At 42.6% G+C, this 20763-nt stretch overlaps 1 protein-coding gene across 1 annotated transcript; it reads left to right on the forward strand.

Annotated features, from left to right (window-relative positions):
- Window positions 1-669: 669 nt before the first annotated feature.
- LOC120062906 (ankyrin repeat and death domain-containing protein 1B-like) lies at window positions 670-11523 on the forward strand. Its single transcript, XM_039012967.1, has 15 exons — window positions 670-835; window positions 1764-1864; window positions 2024-2122; window positions 2251-2349; window positions 5828-5932; window positions 6069-6173; window positions 6301-6399; window positions 6651-6749; window positions 6908-7006; window positions 7160-7258; window positions 7530-7628; window positions 7740-7835; window positions 8336-8549; window positions 8839-8970; window positions 11402-11523. The coding sequence occupies exons 1-15, from the start codon at window positions 670-672 to the stop codon at window positions 11521-11523; spliced, it is 1734 nt and encodes a 577-aa protein (XP_038868895.1).
- The last annotated feature ends 9240 nt before the right edge of the window (window positions 11524-20763 follow it).

The raw sequence follows: 20763 nt of genomic DNA on the forward strand, positions 1-20763 counted from the left end.
TTTAAGATTATATGTAAATGTGCATTTGGTATTTAAGATTGTTTCCACAAGAATATTGCTCAAAGTTACCACCATGTTGACATTTGCTGAATGAACTTGAGTTGGCAATCAATTATTCTCCTTGTTAAACTTTGTAAAGTCTCTGTGTCAATGTATATGAGTATTTAATGTGTGCAGTATAAATCCATTTAAACACACCTAAGGCCTCAACTACTTTCGGAGTTTTGATTGGAGCTTAGATTCATAATAATAGTATACTGTACATATAGTAGCTCAATAGTCAAATACACATGAATGACTAGAGTCTGTCATAAATCTGCACTCATACAGCTCACTACTCCAGGCTTAGAGTGTAGATAAGGCAGTGCAGGTATTATTATGCACTCACTTTGACCAGAAGCGAGTCTGTGAAGGGTGTGGGCTTCTAGAGTAAACAGTGGTCAGCCTTCCAGCCCTGGTAATGTACATACACTGCTCCATTTCCACACCACTTTGTATTCCTTATGCAGTAAGAACCTCTGTATCTGCTTCAGTGAAAAGGTCCAGTTCCTGACCAGACTTTCTGCATTCATTCAGTAATGCTACATGGTTGTTTGGCAAGACAAGTATTAAACAGAGACCGACTGGGATCCAGCCCAGGATACAGGGAAAAGTCACCAGATATTCACCATGGAGAGAATGTCCTTGAAGGAGAGGATGGGGGCGCAGCTGATGAAGGAGCTGAACCTGAACCCTAAAAAAACAAAAACCACAAAAAAAGCAGTCAAGGGGTTCACTGACTTTATACAGAACATGGAGACAGAGGAGACCAACAGTTACAATAACAAAGAAATGTGTGAGTACCAGGTATGTGTGTGTGCCGGTGTGAACGTGTGTCCGTGAGTATGTAAATGGGTAACACCTAAGCCCTGTTTAGATTTGTTTTATTTGATCAAAAACATCATTAGACGTTTTATTCAACATAACTTGAGTAAACACTGAACGTTAACAAAAAAACATTTACTTGAAATGCAGTGGAGATGCAAAGTTTGGTAACAGAATGAGGGTTTGTGCTGTTTGTGCCATCTGCACTGTTATTCAAGTGAATGTGTTTTTGAAAATCTTTAGGTGGAAATTGTTAAAAGTAGTCTTTGTGCATATAGTTGTAGGGTTTGTTTAACTTTGCAATCACTGGTTTTTGTTTGACATACATTTTAAAGTGTCTCAGCATCATCTGTCACAGTGGAATTGTCCCAAAGTCAAATTTAACAGTAAGAATAATAGCCTGAGGCAACAGAGCCTTACTTCTGCCCTGTTTAACAGGATCGGAAATTGTGTTCTTGTAATTATGGTATTAAATGTTGAGAAACATTGGTGAATATTCATTCAATGCTAACAAATTATTTTGTAGACCAAAGCAAGCAATGAATATCCTTAACCTCTTAATTATAATCACGGTGCAAAGATTATGTTATGATAATATACTGTAGAAATGATAATGCTCTTGACCAAATCCCTGATCATTCTTATGGTTGAATCCATGTTGGAAAACCTTAGGTGTGTTACCATGTATCTGTCATGGGTAATGGTTTGACTGGATGTGAACATCCAGTGTGCAAAGAGCTGTGTTTGTATTAGCCACACACACCCACACACCTTACCAATTCCACCCTCATACTAGTCATAATAATTGAAATTTCACAGCCCAATGTTCTCAAAAGAAAAACATGCATATTGATGTATTACTTATTGTGAAGCACCTGGTGAGTCTTATGTGTTTGCAGTGCTGGAGCTAGAGAAGGAGTACATTGAAGCAGCAAAGATAAATGATGTACAGACCATGAAGATTCTGGGAAGGGCAGTCAAGGTTGACGCAAAGAACTTGGTGAGTCAGTCCTCATATCCATAGGAACATCATCTCCGCACTGCAGTTAGTGGGACTACATGAGACTTTCATGTACTATTGCTGTTACTTCTTTATTAGAACCATGTATTCTGTTCTGTGTCACTTGTTAGAATAACTTGTCCCATGCATTGACCCTAGCATGATCGCACTGCCCTGCACTATGCAGTTGCTGGAAAAAACATAGAGGCCGTCCAAGTCCTTCTCCAGCGCAGAGCAAATATCAATCAAGAGGACAAGGTAGGAAGACATCACTTTTCCGGTGTTACTGATGGTGACTTTTAAAGCTTCTCCTCTTCAACAAACTCAGGAGAGAATGGCCATGGTTTGTCAAAATTAAACTATTTCTTTCATACATACTCACACAGCATGGAGTGACAGCCATCCACCTGGCTGCCTGGTTTGGGAGTCTGCCCATCCTGAAGTTGCTTGTGCAGGGTGGTGCTGATCAGAAGGTTGAGAATGCGGTAGGGAACCTCTGTTCCTATTCAGGGAAGGCCTTGAATATTTCTCAGAAATCCCTTTCCTCGATCTGCTGGTCAGACCTAAGCTGTTCTCTGACATCTCAGCCATCTAGGATATCAATTACAATAATCAACCATCAACACAATTTCTCCATAACCATTTGAGAATACAAAATGTCAAGTTCTCTTGTCATGTACAGTGCCTTTGGAAAGTATTCAGACCCTTTGACTTTTCCACATTTTGTTAGGTTATAGCCTTATTCTAAAATGTATTTGTTTTTTCCCCCTCAATGTACATACAATACCCCACAATGACAAAGCGAAAACTTTTGTTAATTTAAATTTGCTAATTTATAAAAAAAATATATATAAATAATATCACATTTACATAAGTATTCAGACCTTCTTGCGTATGACGCTACAAGCTTGACACACCTATATTTGGGGAGTTTCTCCCATTTTACTTTGCAGATCCTGTCAAGCTTTGTCAGGTTGGATGGGGAGGTTTGCTGCACAGCTATTTTCAGGTCTCTCCAGAGATGTTCGATCAGGTTCAAGTCCGGGCTCTGGCTGGGCCACTCAAGGACATGCAGAGACTTGTCCCGAAGCCACTCCTGCGTTGTCTTGGCTGTGTGCTCAGGGTCATTGTCCTGATGGAAGGTGAATCTTCACCCCAGTCTGAGGTCCTGATCTCTCTGGAGCAGGTTTTCATCAAGGATCTCTCTGTACTTTTCTCTGTTCATCTTTGCCTCGACCCTGCCGCTGAAAAACACCCCCCAGACCAAGGCCCTTCTCCTCCGATTGCTCAGTTTGGCCGGGCGGCCAGCTCTCGGAAGAGTCTTGATGGTTCCAAACATCTTCAATTTAAGAATGATGGAGGCCACTGTGTTCTTGGGGACCTTCAATGCTGCAGACATTTTTGTTGTACCCTTCCCCAGATCTGTGCCTCGACACAATCCTTTCACGGAGCTCTACGGACAATTCCTTTGACTATATGGCTTGGTTTTTGCTTTGACATGCACTGTTAACTGTGGGACCTTATACAGACAGGTGTGTGCCTTTCCTAATCATGTCCAATCAATTGAATTTACCACAGGTGGACTCCAATCAAGTTGTAGAAACATCAAGGATGATCAATGGAAACAGGATGTGCCTGAGCTCAATTTCGAATCTCATAGCAAAGAGTCTGAATACTTACAGTTGAAGTCGGAAGTTTACATACACTTAGGTTGGAGTCATTAAAACTAGTTTTTCAACCACTCCACAAATTTCTTGTTAACAAACTATAGTTTTGGCAAGTCGGTGAGGATATCTACTTTGTGCATGCCACAAGTAATTTTTCCAGAAATTGTTTACAGACAGATTATTTCACAAATAATTCACTGTATCACAATTCTAGTGGGTCAGACGTTTACATACACTAAGTTGACTGTGCCTTTAAACAGCTTGGAAAATTCCAGAAAATGATGTCATGGCTTTAGAAGCTTCTGATGGCCTAATTGACATCATTTGAGTCAATTGGAGGTGTACCTGTGGATGTATTTCAAGGCCTACCTTCAAACTCAGTGCCTCTTTGCTTGACACCATGGGGAAATCAAAAGAAATCAGCCAAGACCTCAGAAAAATAATTGTAAACCTCCACAAGTCTGGTTTATCCTTGGGAGCAATTTCCAAATGCCTGAAGGTACCACATTCATCTGTACAAACAATAGTATTCAAGTATAAACACCATTGGACCACGCAGTCGTCATACCGCTCAGGAAAGAGACGCGTTTTGTCTCCTAGAGATGAACGTACTTTGCTGTGAAAAGTGCAAATCCCCCAAAAAAGTGCAATACAAAAGTATCTATCTCTTTTATTTTAATTTTATTTTTTATCCCATTTTCTCCCCAATTTTCGTGGTATCCAAACGCTAGTAATTACTATCTTGTCTCATCGCTACAACTCCCGTACGGGCTCGGGAGAGACGAAGGTCGAAAGCCATGCGTCCTCCGAAGCACAACCCAACCAAGCCGCACTGCTTCTTAACACAGCGCGCCTCCAACCCGGAAGCCAGCCGCACCAATGTGTCGGAGGAAACACCGTGTACCTGGCCCCCTTGGTTAGCGCGCACTGCGCCCGGCCCGCCACAGGAGTCGCTGGAGCGCGATGAGACAAGGATATCCCTACCGGCCAAACCCTCCCTAACCCGGACGACGCTATGCCAATTGTGCGTCGCCCCACGGACCTCCCGGTCGCGGCCGGCTGCGACAGAGCCTGGGCGCGAACCCAGAGACTCTGGTGGCGCAGCTAGCACTGCGATGCAGTGCCCTAGACCACTGCGCCACCCGGGAGGCCCAAAAGTATCTATATCCACAGTAAAACGAGTCCTATATCGACATAACCTGAAAGGCCGCTCCGCAAGGAAGAAGCCACTGCTCCAAACTGCCATAAAAAACCCAGACTACGGTTTGCAACTGCACATGGGTACAAAGATCGTACTTTTGGAGAAATGTCCTCTGGTCTGATGAAAGAAAAATAGAACTGTTTGACCATAATGACCATCGTTATGTTTGGAGGGAAAAGGGGGAGGCTTTCAAGCCGAAGAACACCATCCCATCCGTGAAGCACGGGGGTGGCAGCATCATGTTGTGGGGGTGCTTTGCTGCAGGAGGAACATTATGTGGATATATTGAAGCAACATCTCAAGACATCAGTCAGGAAGTTAAAGTTTGGTCGCAACTGGGTCTTCCAAATGGACAATGACCCCAAGCATACTTCCAAAGTTGTGGCAAAATGGCTTAAGGACAACAAAGTCAAGGTATTGGAGTGGCCATCACCTCATCCTATAGGAAATTTGTGGGCAGAATTGAAAAAGCGTGTGCGAGCAAGGAGGCCTACACACCTGACTCAGTTACACCAGCTCTGTCAGGAGGAATGGGCCAAAATTCACCCAAATTATTGTGGGAAGCTTGTGGAAGGCTACCTGAAACGTTTGACCCAAGTTAAACAATTTAAAGGCACTGCTACCAAATACTAATTGAGTGTATGTAAACTTCTGACCCACTGGGAATGTGATGAAAGAAATAAAAGCTGAAATATATCATTATCTCTACTATTATTCTGACATTTCACATTCTTAAAATAAAGTAGTGATCCTAACTGACCTAAGACAGGGAATTTTTTACTAGGATTAAATGTCAGGAATTGTGAAAAACTGAGTTTAAATGTATTTGGCTAAGGTGTATGTAAACTTCCGACTTCAACTCTATGTAAATAAGGTATTTCAGTTTTTATTTTTTATACATTTTCAAAAATGTCTAAGAACCTGTTTCGATTTGTCATTGTGGGGTATTATGTGTAGATTGCTGAGGATTTGTTTAAATTTATTCTATTTTAATAAATAAGGCTGTAGCGTAACAAAATGTGGAAAAAGTCAAGGGGTCTGAATACTTTCCGAAGGCACTGTATGGAGATGATGAGTTGTATTCTCACTTCTCAGCTGGGAATGAACATCATGCACTGTGCTGCCATCAACAACCACACTGACATAATGACATTCATCATCTACGACCTGATGATGAAAGAGCTGGACAAAGAGGACCTGGTAACTACATAGACATACAGTATCAGTAACCATTGCATCCATTTCGAATATTGATTGGGCTGAATTAGTTCAATAAGCTGACCCTTTTTCTTCATCTCCTAACCCCCCCCCCCCCCCCTGCACCAATCTCGCTCAGTCTGGACACAGAGCGTTTGCTTTGGCAGCAGAGCATGGCTCTGTGGAGATGCTGCAGATGTTGATGGAGGAGACGTACAATATGGCCACCATGGAGGAAGACCAGGTGTGTGTGTGTGTCACACCTATCAGGGGGCTGTAGGACTGTTTATTCCTCTCTCTCCCCTTCCTGTTCACTGTCTTTCTCTCCCTTCCTCATTTCCTCCTGCTTTTCCTCTTTCTCTAAATGCTAGAATGGGAACACACCTCTGCATTTGGCTGCCAGCAATGGCCACTTGGATGTCGTCCAGCTACTGCTGAAGAGCTTTGAAACTCGCAATGAAGTCAATACGGTAAAGTCCCACTGTAAACGCTGTCTGGAGCGGTTTGATTCTGATAATGGCCATTGAAGGCCAAAATGTTCATATTTTAACTTTGCTTAAATGTAAAAAATAATCTTTAATGGTGAGCGAGTGCTGCGCATTTTCCTTTTCAATGGAGCTGTTTGATTGCCAGCATGTATGATGGTGTGTGCTCAATGGCTACACCTTGCAGTAGCTGCTTTAGGTCAATGGCTGATAAATGACTGATGTATTCGTGGCAGGCTGGGGAGACGGCTCTATACCTGGCTGCTGCCGCTGCCCATGAGGACTGCGTCCAGGCTCTGTTGGAGGCAGGCTGTGACCCAAACATTGTCACCATGGTAGGCCTGTAAACATAAACCACACCCTCCAACTATTCACTAAAATGGTCGCCACCAGGCATAGTTACTAAATCACACCCAGTTTATTCTACTTCAGTACTTTACCTACTAATAGACTCCTAGACCTCTCTATTCAAATGGAACCTCTCCTCTCTTAGGACCAAAGCAGTGCTCTACACCCTGTCTCTGAGAAAGGCCACACATCGTTGGTGAGACTCCTCATAGAGAACTCGGCCCAGGTGGACTTACAAAACCAGGTGAGCGTGAGCATAGTGAACTGGTCCTACGTCTTGGTCAACCATGAATAAAGCCAACCCGTTATCTGTGTAATTACTCAGTAGTCTGTAGTATGACCTGACATCAGAGAGAGTTTCTATATAATGGTCCATTTTGGTTGTCTCCATTGGCAGCACCTCCAGGCTCCTCTCTACCTGGCAGTGAAGAACTGTCACATCCCTGTCATCCACACACTGCTCGAGGCTGGCTGCAACATCAACGTCACTGATCACGTACGTACAACACGTGCACTCAGTCCACTTGTAAAAGAGTATACTCAGTCTTGTAAAAGAGTATACTAATGTTATAATGAATTATAATGAATTAGTCCCAAATGGCAACCTATTCTCTGCATAGTGCATTACTAGTCCCGGGTCCTGTCAAAATTAGTGCACTATGTAGGACAGAGACATTGTAATGGTTGAAGTTATGGGTTTGGTAATCTGACCCTAGATCTGTGGTTAAGGGAAACTTATACCTTGAGCTCCTGTCTGTCCTCCTAAGAGGTCCCAGACTGTCCTGCATGTAGCTGCAGAGCTGGCCAGAGTGGACACTGTTGAGATGCTTCTGAAAGCTGGGATGGACCTAGTCCTCCAAGACAAGGTGAAACATGGACACCGAGAATGATGATCTAACCATGAATAGGCTTATTTGACCCCTCTCCTCTTCACGGCAACTTCCCACTCAACACACAACTGTTTCTGTTTTGAGCAGCAGGGTAAGACAGCACTGGGTGTGGCAGCCCGAGCAGACGAGGTCATCATCGTGGACATGATCATCAAGGCAGAGAGATATTTGACATGGAGGATGGTAATGTTAACAGAGGACCACAATGGAAATAACTAACTTCATTGTGTGTTTGTTTATCCTCTATAATTGTGAATGAATGTAGAACGTGTAGCCTACTGTTGTGTGAGACCTCCCTATAAGTGATATAGCTGTACTGTATGATCAAATGCGGTAAATTCAATCAGAGACTAATATGTAGCAGAAGTCATCTGCTAATCAATTTACTGGAGCTGGAAATCAATGATTACAGTCATCACAGATTATTAATTTCCTAAAGTCACAACTCCAGATGAATCCCTGTAATACCATTAACGCTGGCAGTGGGAACATTATTTATGGACCTGAAATGCTTGACAATCAATTTCAGTGTCAATTTGATTCAGCATATCTTCCATACCCAACCTGACAGTCAAAGCAAGTGGCTCTGGCATTCAATAAGCATGGGACTATGTGTGCTTATCTCTGGACACTCACTGCTGTCAGTTTGTGAAGCTTGTCCTTTCTCAGGTGACTAGATGTGATTACCCTTCCAGGCCAACACTGAGCTTAATGAGAACCTTCACAGCCAGACTCCGCTGACGTTTAAATTAGACCACCGCACGGAGAGCAAACAGACCCGCGGCAGCGCCTGGCACCTGGCCTACCGCCTGCTGAAGCCAGGCGACTGGAAGAGGCTGGCGCTGCACTGGCATTTCACTGAGCAGCAGGTGGCTGCCATTGAGGAGCAGTGGACAGGTGACACACACAACACCTTTGGCTCACAGTGTAGCGCAGGGGATAATCATTCACAGGAATATCAATTGAAACTCATTCATTTATCAATACCAAGTGTAAAGATAAAATATATAAATCGGTAAGAGGGATTCTGTACTCATTTGACATTGTTCCAAAAACAAGCCACTTGGGTGACATTACCAAGGAAAGCCTTAACTACACTAAGTAATTTAACTCTTATTTTACCAGGGAAGTGGACTCAGAACATATTCTAATTTAATGTGTTTGCTTTCTGTGTGTGTGTATATAGGGCAGCAGAGCTACCAGGAACATGGGAACAGGATGCTGTTGATCTGGCTTCATGGGGTAGAGCTGGCCCAAAGGAGTCCTGCTAAAGAGCTGTACCAGGGCCTGCTTGCCATAGGCAACAAGACCATAGCAGGTATGGGGTGTCCATGACCCTTACCTCATAGGAAAATATAACATTTATGTTTAAGTCATAACAGAAAATTACAGATGGGTGTTTTGTTGTTTTACAGATAAAATACGAATGGACAGAGAGGAAGGAGACATGAAGAAATGCATCCTTTCATAAAGGTGGAAAAAAATGACATGGGCATACGTTGAGTCAACAATATTCTTTTTTCAATGGATCTTTATGTATATATTTAGTGAATGGTTTATTATTCTAATGAGCCCATTTTCTTCCAATTCATGTTTTATTCATGTTCCATCATTCCAGCAATTTACATTAAGGGTTTACGGTGCAGAATGTGGCTAAAACATAAACATATGGCTTTGATATAATCCTGAAAATTTGAACACAGGTGTTCTCCACACATCAACAATTTTAGGTTAAACCTGGAATGAAAACTAGTCACCTTAGGCAGAATTCGCCGTTTTGAATCCAAAATGTGATTCGTGTAGATCCGATGAGAAAAGTTTGGAAGGGAGGGGCTTTGGATCACTACTAGCTTTAAGTGAACGAGTGATGCGCGTTAGGAGCAATACTGGCTGTATCCAAGGCTAAGCCAAGCCAATCGTTCACATAACGACAAAATGCAGCACGCGACTGAAGAGATAAGAGACAACCAACTTGCTAGTTACAGCATCAGCGCGTGCTCTGGAAATACAGCGGGAGAGTGGAAAGAGGTAGCTGAGAGGCCTGACCACCGAGACGGGGTCGAGGAGATGAAGCTTACTTCATGAGCTGTAACCGAAAAACAGCTGGCATTTGGAAAGTGTGGAACAAGTATTGTTACGTATCTTGCTAGCTGAATCGAATTATCATTTAGCAAGCCAGAGAAATGTTGAGCAACATTAGCCAATTTAAACTCAATTATTTGATCAGTTATGGTGTGAAAATTAGACAGCTAACGTTACAACATCAGATGCGCTAACGTTAGTAACCTAACCAATTCGCTATAGTATTAACTGTTATACTACTCCTTGCCTTTCCTCAAGTTATAACGCGTTAGTTGCTTACTGGACCCTGGCAATCTGTGTGAAATGTTAACTATCTAAAGTAACGTTGTGTGGTTAATTTAAAGAATTAGATGAACATGAGGCAGGGATGAAGTGTAGCTTGGCCTGGCTTAAACTGGATGCCACCATAGAGGTGAAAGGAACACCACACACTTGTGGGGTATGCCAGGTGTATTCTCTGCCTGAAAGATAAATTATGCAAACAAAAGGGTATCATGCTCTGCTGGCACATTGTAGAACATGTGTACAATGTAATAATGTGTAGCCCAAAGATAGCTATTGTTGTGTTGAATGTGACAGTAACGTGTGAGGGGGGATTATTACATGTTTTACTCGGTGAACATTTTTGCACACAGCCATGTGCACTTGCTCGATGTCTACTATAGTGGCCACTATAATAGAATGCCTGTTTTTCAATCAAATTTGATTAGTCACATGCGCCGAAGACAACAGGTGTAGCAGTAAAATGCTTACTTACGAGCCCCGAACCAACAATGCAGTTTAAAAAAAATACGCATAAGAGATGATATAAGTAACAAGTAATTCTATTTCTACTTTGTTTTATTTAGATGTGTGTGGTCACAACCATTCTATTATAAAGGCTGTCATGGCTAACTGCAATATTAGTGTATTATTCTGTCAAGACTTGAGTGTCATTTGCAGTAAAGTCTTGGCAACAAATAACATTGGATTGCTTTCTTTACTTTTTTTAGTTGTGAGTTAGGTTCACATTAACCACTTATTTTACACACAGAGACTGATCATGTAGATCATATTTGTTGTTTAATTAGTTAACCTGCATTTCACCCCAGCATGGATTTTTTGCATGTTTTGGTGGAGAAAGAAAAAGTGTCACCTTTTTGGGCCCTCACCGGTTTGCGTCCCTGGGTAAAACTACTAGTGAAATGGTCATCATTTAAATAACAAGATGGTTCCATCAGTCGCCATTCTATTTTCCATTCCGGAGTGTTAGAAATATCAGGTGTAGGTGTAGCATATGTCTAAAATATTTGGGAATATTCAAACGTGCAGGTGTATCAGCTTGACTAAGTCATGTATAGGAAGACTGTATTTGCATAGAAGGTGGGTGGAATGTTCCTGCGATATGGTTTTGTTTGTGTGTGTTTACTCAACCACTTTGATAGAGTGTATGTGGTAGGCTGAGTGTGTTCTGGAGGAACTCTGGCCCTGCTGATTGGAGGAGGAGAAGCTGCTGTGGCCTGACCCGCTGGGAGAGCGAAAGGGAGACAGGGTGAGGTCCATCCAGCAAAGGTGTGTTTCTACAGATCATTAATCTACTTGTTTTGGTGATTTTGATTCATTGTAAAATAGACATGTTTGGTGCTGATGGTGTACCTGTGTGACGGGGTGTTGGCGCTCCACGATAGCGGTCATGGGAGGAGCCACACCCATGACTTATAGGTTGCTGGGAGTGCGGACGAAGCTGTGTGCGCAGAGGTCGGAGCGTGCCGTGATGCATGCGGTCAAGGTTTTGGAGGCTTTCTGTTGACTCGCTGTGATCACCCGTGTACTGACCTGATACAGATTATGATCATTAAGGAACAGTCAATAAATACGGGACCTTTCACTTTGTTTGACAAATGGTGAGGAAAACGGTAACAGTAACCAGAGACAGTGGCTGACACCCTTTTCCCAAACACTTCTCATCATGGATTTAACAATGATAACACCAATCCAATGATTGTAGATCCATGACAAAGTGGGAGAGGGGTAGCGAATTGGGACATAGCCACGATAAGCTCCCAGTGCCATAGATCAATGTCAGTACGAACCGGTCTGTGCTCTGTGGGAGCTTGCAAAGCCACTAAACCTGTCTGTGGGAGCTTGCAGTACCCCCTGGTGGTAGGGTGCTGTGGAACACCTCTGCCCTGGAACCCACCTGAGAGCGAGTGAGTGGGCAGATGTTAAGAGTGATCGTAGAAGCCCATACATAGAGGAGATGAAGAAATTAGACAAACTGATCCACTGTAAATATAACAGGCCTATCCAATGTATCACATAGTGGGTGTTTGAGGAGTCAGTATTGTGTAGTGACAATTACACCCATATGAAATACTGTTAATGAGAAAATGTTAAGCCTTGAGAAAGAATAGATACAACGGCAGGAAATGTGACGATATGTTTAATGATGGCGGAACCTGATCCGTAATAGTGAAAACTGTTGCATGCACTGTAACCAGGGTGTGTGAGTCTCACTGTCTCTGTCACTCTGGGACGATGGTACGGGGGGGTCAAAGTGGAGTGGGCTGAACAGAGGCGGCGGGCCAATGAGCCTGAGCCAGGATCGTGCTGGAGGGGTGGAGCATCTGTGAAGGGAAGACCAATAAGATCAGTCATATAATGTGTACACAGTAGAGGTTGACCGATTATGATTTTTCAACACCGATACAAAAAAATATATAAAGTGTTGGAGAAGAAAGTAAAAGTGCAATATGTGCCATGTAAGAAAGCTAACGTTTAAGTTCCTTGCTCAGAACATGAGAACATATGAAAGCTGGTGGTTCCTTTTAACACGAGTCTTCGATATTCCCAGGTAAGAAGTTTTAGGTTGTAGTTATTATAGGAATTATAGGACTATTTCTCTCTATACAATTTGTATTTCATATACCTTTGACTATTGGATGTTCTTATAGGCACTTTAGTATTGCCAGTGTAACAGTATAGCTTCCATCCCTCTCCTCGCCGCTACCTGGGCTCGAACCAGGAACACATCGACAACAGCCACCCTCGAAGCAGCGTTACCCATGCAGAGCAAGGGGAACAACTACTCCAAGTCTCAGAGCGAGTGACGTTTGAAACGCTATTAGCGCGCACCCCGCTAACTAGCTAGCCATTTCACATCGGTTACACCAGCCTAATGCTTGAAGCATTGCGAAGAGCTGCTGGCAAAACGCACGAAAGTGCTGTTTGAATGAATGCTTACGAGCCTGCTGGTGCCTACCATCGCTCAGTCAGACTGCTCTATCAAATCATAGACTTAATTATAACATAACACAGAAATACGAGCCTTAGGTCATTAATATGGTCGAATCCGGAAACTCATCTCGAAAACAAAACGTTTATTCTTTCAGTGAAATACGGAACCGTTCCGTATTTTATCTAACGGGTGGCATCCATAAGTCTAAATATTCCTGTTACATTGCACAACCTTCAATGTTATGTCATAATTCTGGCAAATTAGTTTGCAATGAGCCAGGCGGCCCAAACTGTTGCATATACCCTGACTCTGCGTGCAATGAACGCAAGAGAAGTGACACAATTTCACCTGCTAACCTGGATTTCTTTTAGATAAATATGGAGGTTTAAAAATATATACTTCTGTGTATTGATTTTAAGAAAGGCATTGATGTTTATGGTTAGGTACACGTTGGAGCAACGACCGTCCTTTTTCGCAAATGCGCACTGCATCGATTATATGCAACGCAGGACACGCTAGATCAACTAGTAATATCATCAACCATGTGTAGTTATAACTAGTGATTATGATTGATTGTTTTTTATAAGATAAGTTTAATGCTAGCTAGCATTCGCGTAACAGGCGGGCCCTAATTAATCGGTCGACCTCTAGTACACAGGTTTATGTCCTGAAGTCAGCTTCATGACTGGACAGGTCAAAGATGACAAACAAATAAGCCCAATATGATCAAATCTGACCAACATAAATCACATTGTCAGTTGTAAAATGAGACAAATGACTGTATGACATTCCAGGTCCCCCCCTAAAACAACCTACAAAGCTCAATTATTATACAGATAAATGAAACAGCAAGAAGAAACACTAATACTCTTACTTTAAGCTGAACCCTACAATGTCTTATACATGCATACGCATGATGACCACACACAAACACAATCAGAAAAAGTCCTTGCCCATCAGTCAATGCCAGACCAAGGTTACAACCTCCACAAAGAGCACCACTCAGTCAGCACATTCAAAGATTTAGCATCATCACGCCATCCAATGAATGAGCCAGAGGAAAGAAAAACGTCCCCCTCTCCACATAAATCTATACTATCAAAGTGTCAATAGTAGCAGACTGCACTCTATTGGACAACTAGTGTCTGTTTTACTGTAGCATAGGCTAATAAACCATGTGTGGGTTGATCATATGGACTGGGAAAGGTAGTATTATACACTTATTTTTTAAAGAATCTGTTCTATGAATGAAAATGTCAGGAACAGAAGTTTCTTTACAGAGCCGTGTGTGTTACTAACCGTGCAGGTTGTGCACCGTGCGTCCCTTTCCAGTGTGGAACATGCTGAGGCCCTCCATGTTGAGGACACGCACCCCTCATAAAAGCCTTCTTCATGGACTCCTCATAATGCTCCCTCTCTGCCTGCAGGCTCTGGATCTCAGCCTGGGCCGCATCCACCGCTGCAACGAGCTACTAACCGGGAGAGGGAAAAGAAGGAGAGAAGAGGGATGAGAAAGAGTGTGTGGGGAAGGAGGAGAGAGAGGGATTAATTAATGTATCATCGTTGTTAACCGTACTGTAATTAAAATTCAAAGGTAACATTGTGGAAAACATGAGGCTAGATTGTTACTGAGGAATAAAGGTTAAAGGGAAGCATGTTTCAAATCACTAACTCTGAACTGACCACAGTCTCTCTGCAATGTCTATGCTCCATTTCCTCTCTTCTCTCACTCACAGTAATAACCAGCTCTCCCTCACTCTGTGCTAGGCCTGTGTTCTGTTCTAGCTCCATTCTTTCTCTTCACGTCTATGGTACTGCCAATAACTCTAGCCGATTCAATTCCTCTCTTCCATTCCAATACCCCCCTCCCTCCCTTTCTGCTAGGACTGCTCTACTACATGTCTATGGCTCAATCACTGCTCTAGCTCCTCTCTTTCACTGGGCTTTCAGCCTCCATCAATTACATGTTTAGTCAATCAAGCTCACTCACTGTGATTGATGAATAACTGCTGAAGTAAAGCAATGTTATTAACCTCTCCACAAAACCTGGTTTACAGACAAACCTTCAAAAATGTGTATTTGCCATTTAAAAAGCTGTCAGGTCTGCGGAACTGTGCAGCATGGTGAGTGACAACTATTTATATAAGACAATGTTTGTCCAGTTAGTGTAGCTAGCTACTGTCCTGTGCTCATGTGAAACTCTGGGTAAATTGTATTATTTTAGTACAGAACACCCAACAAAAACAAATTCACATTTCAGAGTGTTAGAATTACATATGATCTCTGTTTCCATGGTTGGAACTGTATCGGCCTACTGTATGCAGCAACCTGTACGTGTGTAGTGTGTGCAGCTCTTACCTCTGCCATCTTGTCCTCGTAGTCAGCTGACAGGTGCACATAGACCTCTGCCCAGGCGCGGCACATCTTCCACCTCCCCTGGACCAGGGCATGCCAGCCTGCCCACACCTTCCTCTTCAGCTGCAGACTGTAGTGCTGCTCTGCCAGCCGGGCACTGTGGGCCTGTAGAGAAGGGAGGGGACACGGGGGAAAGCAGGATAGACCAGGGACAGGAGGAGAAATGTTTAGAAAGACTCAACTACGCAGGGTTCAAACCCACAAATTAACAAAAAAACAACTTTGATTTTCTACTTTTCAGATATTTAGTGAAAGATGTATTAAATACTGTAATTGTCACAGTTTGAGAAACAGACGGCTCACAAGTCCTCAACTGGCAGCTTCATTAAATAGTACCCGCAAAACACCAGTCTCAACGTCAACAGTGAAGAGGCGACACCGGGATGCTGGCCTTCTAGGCAGCGTTCCTCTGTCCAGTGTCTGTCCTTTTGCCCATCTTAATCTTTTCTTTTTATTGGCCAGTCTGAGATATGGCTTTTTCTTTGCAGCTCTGGCTAAAAGACCAGCATCCCGGAGTCACCTCTTCGCTGTTTACGTTGAGACTGGTGTTTTGTGGGTACTATTTAATGAAGCTGCCAGTTGAGGACCTGTGAGGTGTTTGTTTCTCAAACTAGACACTCTAATGTACTTGCTGATAATGGGCCTCTGTACGCCTATGTAGTTATTCCATTTTTTTTTTTATAAATCTGCAGTTTCCAGCTACAATAGTCATTTACAACATTAACAATGTCTACACTATTTCTGATCAATTTTATGTTATTTTAATATATTATGTTCATCTCCAAGCTAAAATAAATCTCCAGACATTGAATAGATAGAAATTAAGAAGCAGGGCAGGCTAAACTAGAGGCTGTCGCTCCAGGTGTCATGGATGTTCTCCATCTTCATGTTCTCAGAGATAAATATCTCAGTCACCATGGTAACCAGGTGGTCTAGGCTGCTGTGTCTGCGCCTCTCAAACGGCGTCTGCAGTCTGTCAGACAACCGGCCATCTTTTCATTACCTGGATGTCAAGAGATTGGCTTTATTTTCTGCACACAAACCTGATAAACAAAATAATGTTTGATCCCAGGTGGTGCAGTTGTCTAAGGCTGAGATTCTGGGTTCGAGCCCAGGCTCTGTCGCAGCCGGGAGGCCCATGGGGCTGGGCACAATTGGCACAGCGTCGTCCGGGTTAGGGAGGGTTTGTCCGCACTAGCGACTCCTGTGGCGGGCCGGGCGCAGTGCACACTGACCAGGTCGCCAGGTGTACGGACACATTGATGCGGCTGTCTTCTGGGTTGGATGTGCATTGTGTGGGTTGTGTTTCGGAGGACGCATGGCTCTCGACCTTTGCCTATCCCGAGTCCGTACGGGAGTTGCAGCGATGAGACAAGACAGTAACTACTACCGATTGGATACCACGAAATTGGGGAGAAGAAGGGGGTACTTTAAAAAAATATATATAATAATGTTTGATTAGAACTCTGGGAGCATCAAAATAGTATATTATAGTTTTATATATCCTAAAGCCTGTTCAGTCTCATGGTCTTTATAAAAATGATTTTTATTGGACTAAATAGAAAGCATATAGCTGTCTGCTTTGGCTGTGTGTGATTACCCTCAGATGTGCATTAGTGTGCCCTGGGCTCTACTATAACAAGGGAAGCCCTTGCTGCTGACCCCACCCCCCTGCTAGAGCATCTCCCATCTTCAGCTTCAGAAACAGCCTGGGAGGCAGAGAGAGCCGGAGAGAGAAAGAAACAGAGCGAGAGACTAAGTGTGACCGTAAGAATGCTAAGTAAGACTGGTTCCTGATCCAGGAATGCATTTATGTCAATATCTTAATTAAATCCGGAAGAAGGAAGAAAAGAGCAGTTTGGGCATGATGCCAGCATATCATTACAAATCAGGCGCACAAAATCCTGCCTGCTTTTTACATCCCAGTGCACTACTCCATGACAGTTTAAGCTCTACAACGCAACTAAGAATGCCACAGTCTGGAGAAAAGACTGAGACCGGGTGTAAGCTTGGTTTAACCTCTAATTCCTCCCAAACCCGGATCCGGGAGCACCCCCATCAGTAAAAAAGCTGACTAGCATAGCCTAGCATAGCGTCACAAGTAAATACTAGCATCTAAATATCATTAAATCACAAGTCCAAGACACCAGATGAAAGATACACATCTTGTGAATCCAGCCATCATTTCTGATTTTTTAAATGTTTTACAGGGAAGACACAATATGTAAATCTATTAGCTAACCACGTTAGCAAAAGACACCACTTTTTTTACTCCACCAGTTTTTTACTCCATCAGTAGCTATCACAAATTCGACCAAATAAAGATATAAATAGCCACTAACCAAGAAACAACTTAATCAGATGACAGTCTGATAACATATTTATTGTATAGCATATGTTTTGTTAGAAAAATGTGCATATTTCAGGTATAAATCATAGTTTACCATTGCAGCCACCATCACAACTCTCACCAAAGCGACTAGAATAACTACAGAGAGCAACGTGTATTACCTAATTACTCATAAAACATTTCTTAAAAATACACAGCGTACAGCAATTGAAAGACACAGATCTTGTGAATCCAGACAATATTTCAGATTTTCTAAGTGTTTTACAGCGAAAACACAATATAGCGTTATATTAGCTTACCACAATAGCAAACATCACAACAGCATTGATTCAAGCCAAACATAGCGATAACGTATAAACCACCAAAAGATATTAATTTTTTCACTAACCTTCTCAGAATTCTTCAGATGACAGTCCTATAACATCATATTACACAATGCATATAGAGTTTGTTCGAAAATGTGCATATTTAGCGGCACAAATCGTGGTTATACAATGTGATTAGTGGCCAAAACGTCAATCAATCTGTCCGGCGCCATCTTGGAGAGGCACCTATTCTAATCGAAAACTATTCATAAACTTGACTAAAAAAATACAGGTTGGACAGCAATTGAAAGACAAATTAGTTCTTAATGCAATCGCTGGGTTACATTTTTAAAATTAACGTTACTTCAAGCATACAGCGTGCGCTAAAGCGAGACGCACCGAAATTCATGGCGGAATTATTATTTGACATTTGTCAACATAAGTACGAATTAACAGCATAAAGACTGCTTACTATTAGCTGAGCTTCCATCAGAATCTTGGGCAAGGTGTCCTTTCTCCAGAACAATCGTCTTTGGGTTGAAAGATGTCCTCTTCTCCTGTCGAAATAGCAGCTAACGATAGCCACCCACTGGAGAGGTGTCCAACTCGTGAAAGCGCATGACAAAGAAATCCCAGAAAATCGCAATAAACTGCTATAAGTCGGTTTAAATTAACTACCTTATGATGTCTTTAACACCTATAACGAATAAAAACATGACCGGAGATATAGAACTACTAAAACGAAAGCGTTTGCAGGATGCCATTGTGATGTCTTCTTGCGCCAGGCGCACCGTTGAAAAGGACGGTACTTCCGTTCCACGGTCTTATATAGGGTCCCAGATTGCGCAATCCACTCCATTCAAATTCTCCCCGCTTACTGACATCTAGAGGAAGACGTATGCAGTGCATGTAGCCCGATGGCTTACATGGGGACTTATAAACTGACCTCAGAACAGGGACCTCGATTTCTGAAATCTCACTCCCTGACAGGAAATGTGCTGCAGAATGAGTTCTGTTTCACTCAGAGAAATAATTCAAACGGTTTTAGAAACTAGAGAGTGTTTTCTATCCAATAGTAATAATAATATGCATATTGTACGAGCAAGAATTGAGTACGAGGCAGTTTAATTTGGGAACTCATTTTTACAAAGTCGAAATGGCGCCCCCATAGGCTCAAGAGCTTGCTTGTGGTAGGTAACAGAGAATGAATGGTTCTTCTGATATTAAATAGAGTACCTCAGACAACTAAATCTTGTAATAAATAATGTGGAAATTGAGCAAGTTGAGATGACTAAACTGCTTGGAGTAACCCTAGATTGTAAACTGTCATGGTCAAAATGTATTGATGCAGTTAGTAGCTAAGATGGGGAGAAGTCTGTCTATAATAAAACGATGCTCTGCCTTAACAACACTATCAACAAGGCAGGTCCTACAGGCCCTAGTTTTGTCGCACCTTGACTACTGTTCAGTCGTGTGGTCAGGTGCCACAAAAAAGGCCTTAGGAAAATTGCAATTGGCTCAGAACAGGGCAGCATGGCTGGCCCTTGGATGTACACAGAGAGCTAATAATAATATGCATGTCAATCTCTTCTGGCTGAAAGTGGAGGAGAGATTGACTTCATCGCTACTTTTATTTATGAGAGGTATTGACATGTTGAATGCACCGAGCTGTCTGTCTAAACTGGCACACAGCTCGGACACCCATGCATGCATACCGCACAAGACATTTCACAAGAGGTCTCTTCACAGTCCCCAAGTCTAGAACAGACTATGGGAGGCACACAGTACTACATGGAGCCATGACTACATGGAACTCTATTCCACATCAAGTAACTCATGCCAACAGTAAAATTTTATTTAAAAAAAACAGATTTAAAAAAACACCTTAGGGAACAGCGGGGACTGTGAAGCAACACAAACATTGGCACAGACACATGCATACACACACACACACACAATAACATACGCACTATACATACACATGGATTTAGTACTGTAGATATGTGGTAGTGGTGGAGTAGGGGCCATGTATTGTAATGTTTTTAAAATAGTATAAACTGCCTTAATTTTGCTGGACCCAGGGAAGAGTAGCTGCTGCCAATGGGGATCCATAATAAAATGTTTTAAATACAATACACACCTGTCATTTATGGTCTGATATTGTCAGTTATATGATTAACGTGCCTCTCAGTCTGTGTTTAGGGACAGGTATTGGCTATCATCAAGCTGTTCATTTCTCCATGTCAAGTGTTTGGGTGCTTGTGAAATACACATGGAACATTTAACAGCTTGTTGGACTTGGTGCATTCGAGTCTATGTGGGCCTGGGGTAAAAAAAAACTACAACAGAGGATACATTCTTGAAACCCAAATCCTTTATGTCAATTGATCATTTGAAGGGAGCGATGTGGAGGGCGTCAAGCTGTGTGTCTGTCAGAATGGCTTAGTGTAACGAGTGTGTGTGGTTGAGCAGCAGCCCACTGTACCTGCTGAGTGTTAGGGCCTAGCGTCATCGTTTCCACGGGAACTCTGTTCATCTGCAGACAGTTGTGATGTGTTCAGAAGCTGCAGTTGGGCACTGGGCTGCGGCTCATACTTAGGACTGACCACTGCATGGTGGAGAAGTTCTTCATATTCATCCTGTCCATAATGAAAGAAGAGAGTGAGACATTGAATCCTGAATAAAGTTCTGCATGTCTCCATTGCAACTTCAAATGATCACTCAAAACAGTCAACTGATGAG

Source organism: Salvelinus namaycush, chromosome 18 (genome assembly GCF_016432855.1).
Source record: "Salvelinus namaycush isolate Seneca chromosome 18, SaNama_1.0, whole genome shotgun sequence".
In the NCBI taxonomy this organism is placed as follows: Eukaryota; Metazoa; Chordata; class Actinopteri; order Salmoniformes; family Salmonidae; genus Salvelinus; species Salvelinus namaycush.

What these genes read in the sequence shown, in the direction of transcription:
- LOC120062906 (XM_039012967.1), top strand. Translation starts at nt 670, where the DNA reads ATGGAGAGAATGTCCTTGAAGGAGAGGATGGGGGCGCAGCTGATGAAG. An exon ending in AGGTTGACGCAAAGAACTTG is followed by an intron (nt 1,865 to 2,023) that starts GTGAGTCAGTCC and finishes CATTGACCCTAG; the next exon opens with CATGATCGCACTGCCCTGCA. An exon ending in CCACCATGGAGGAAGACCAG is followed by an intron (nt 6,174 to 6,300) that starts GTGTGTGTGTGT and finishes TCTAAATGCTAG; the next exon opens with AATGGGAACACACCTCTGCA.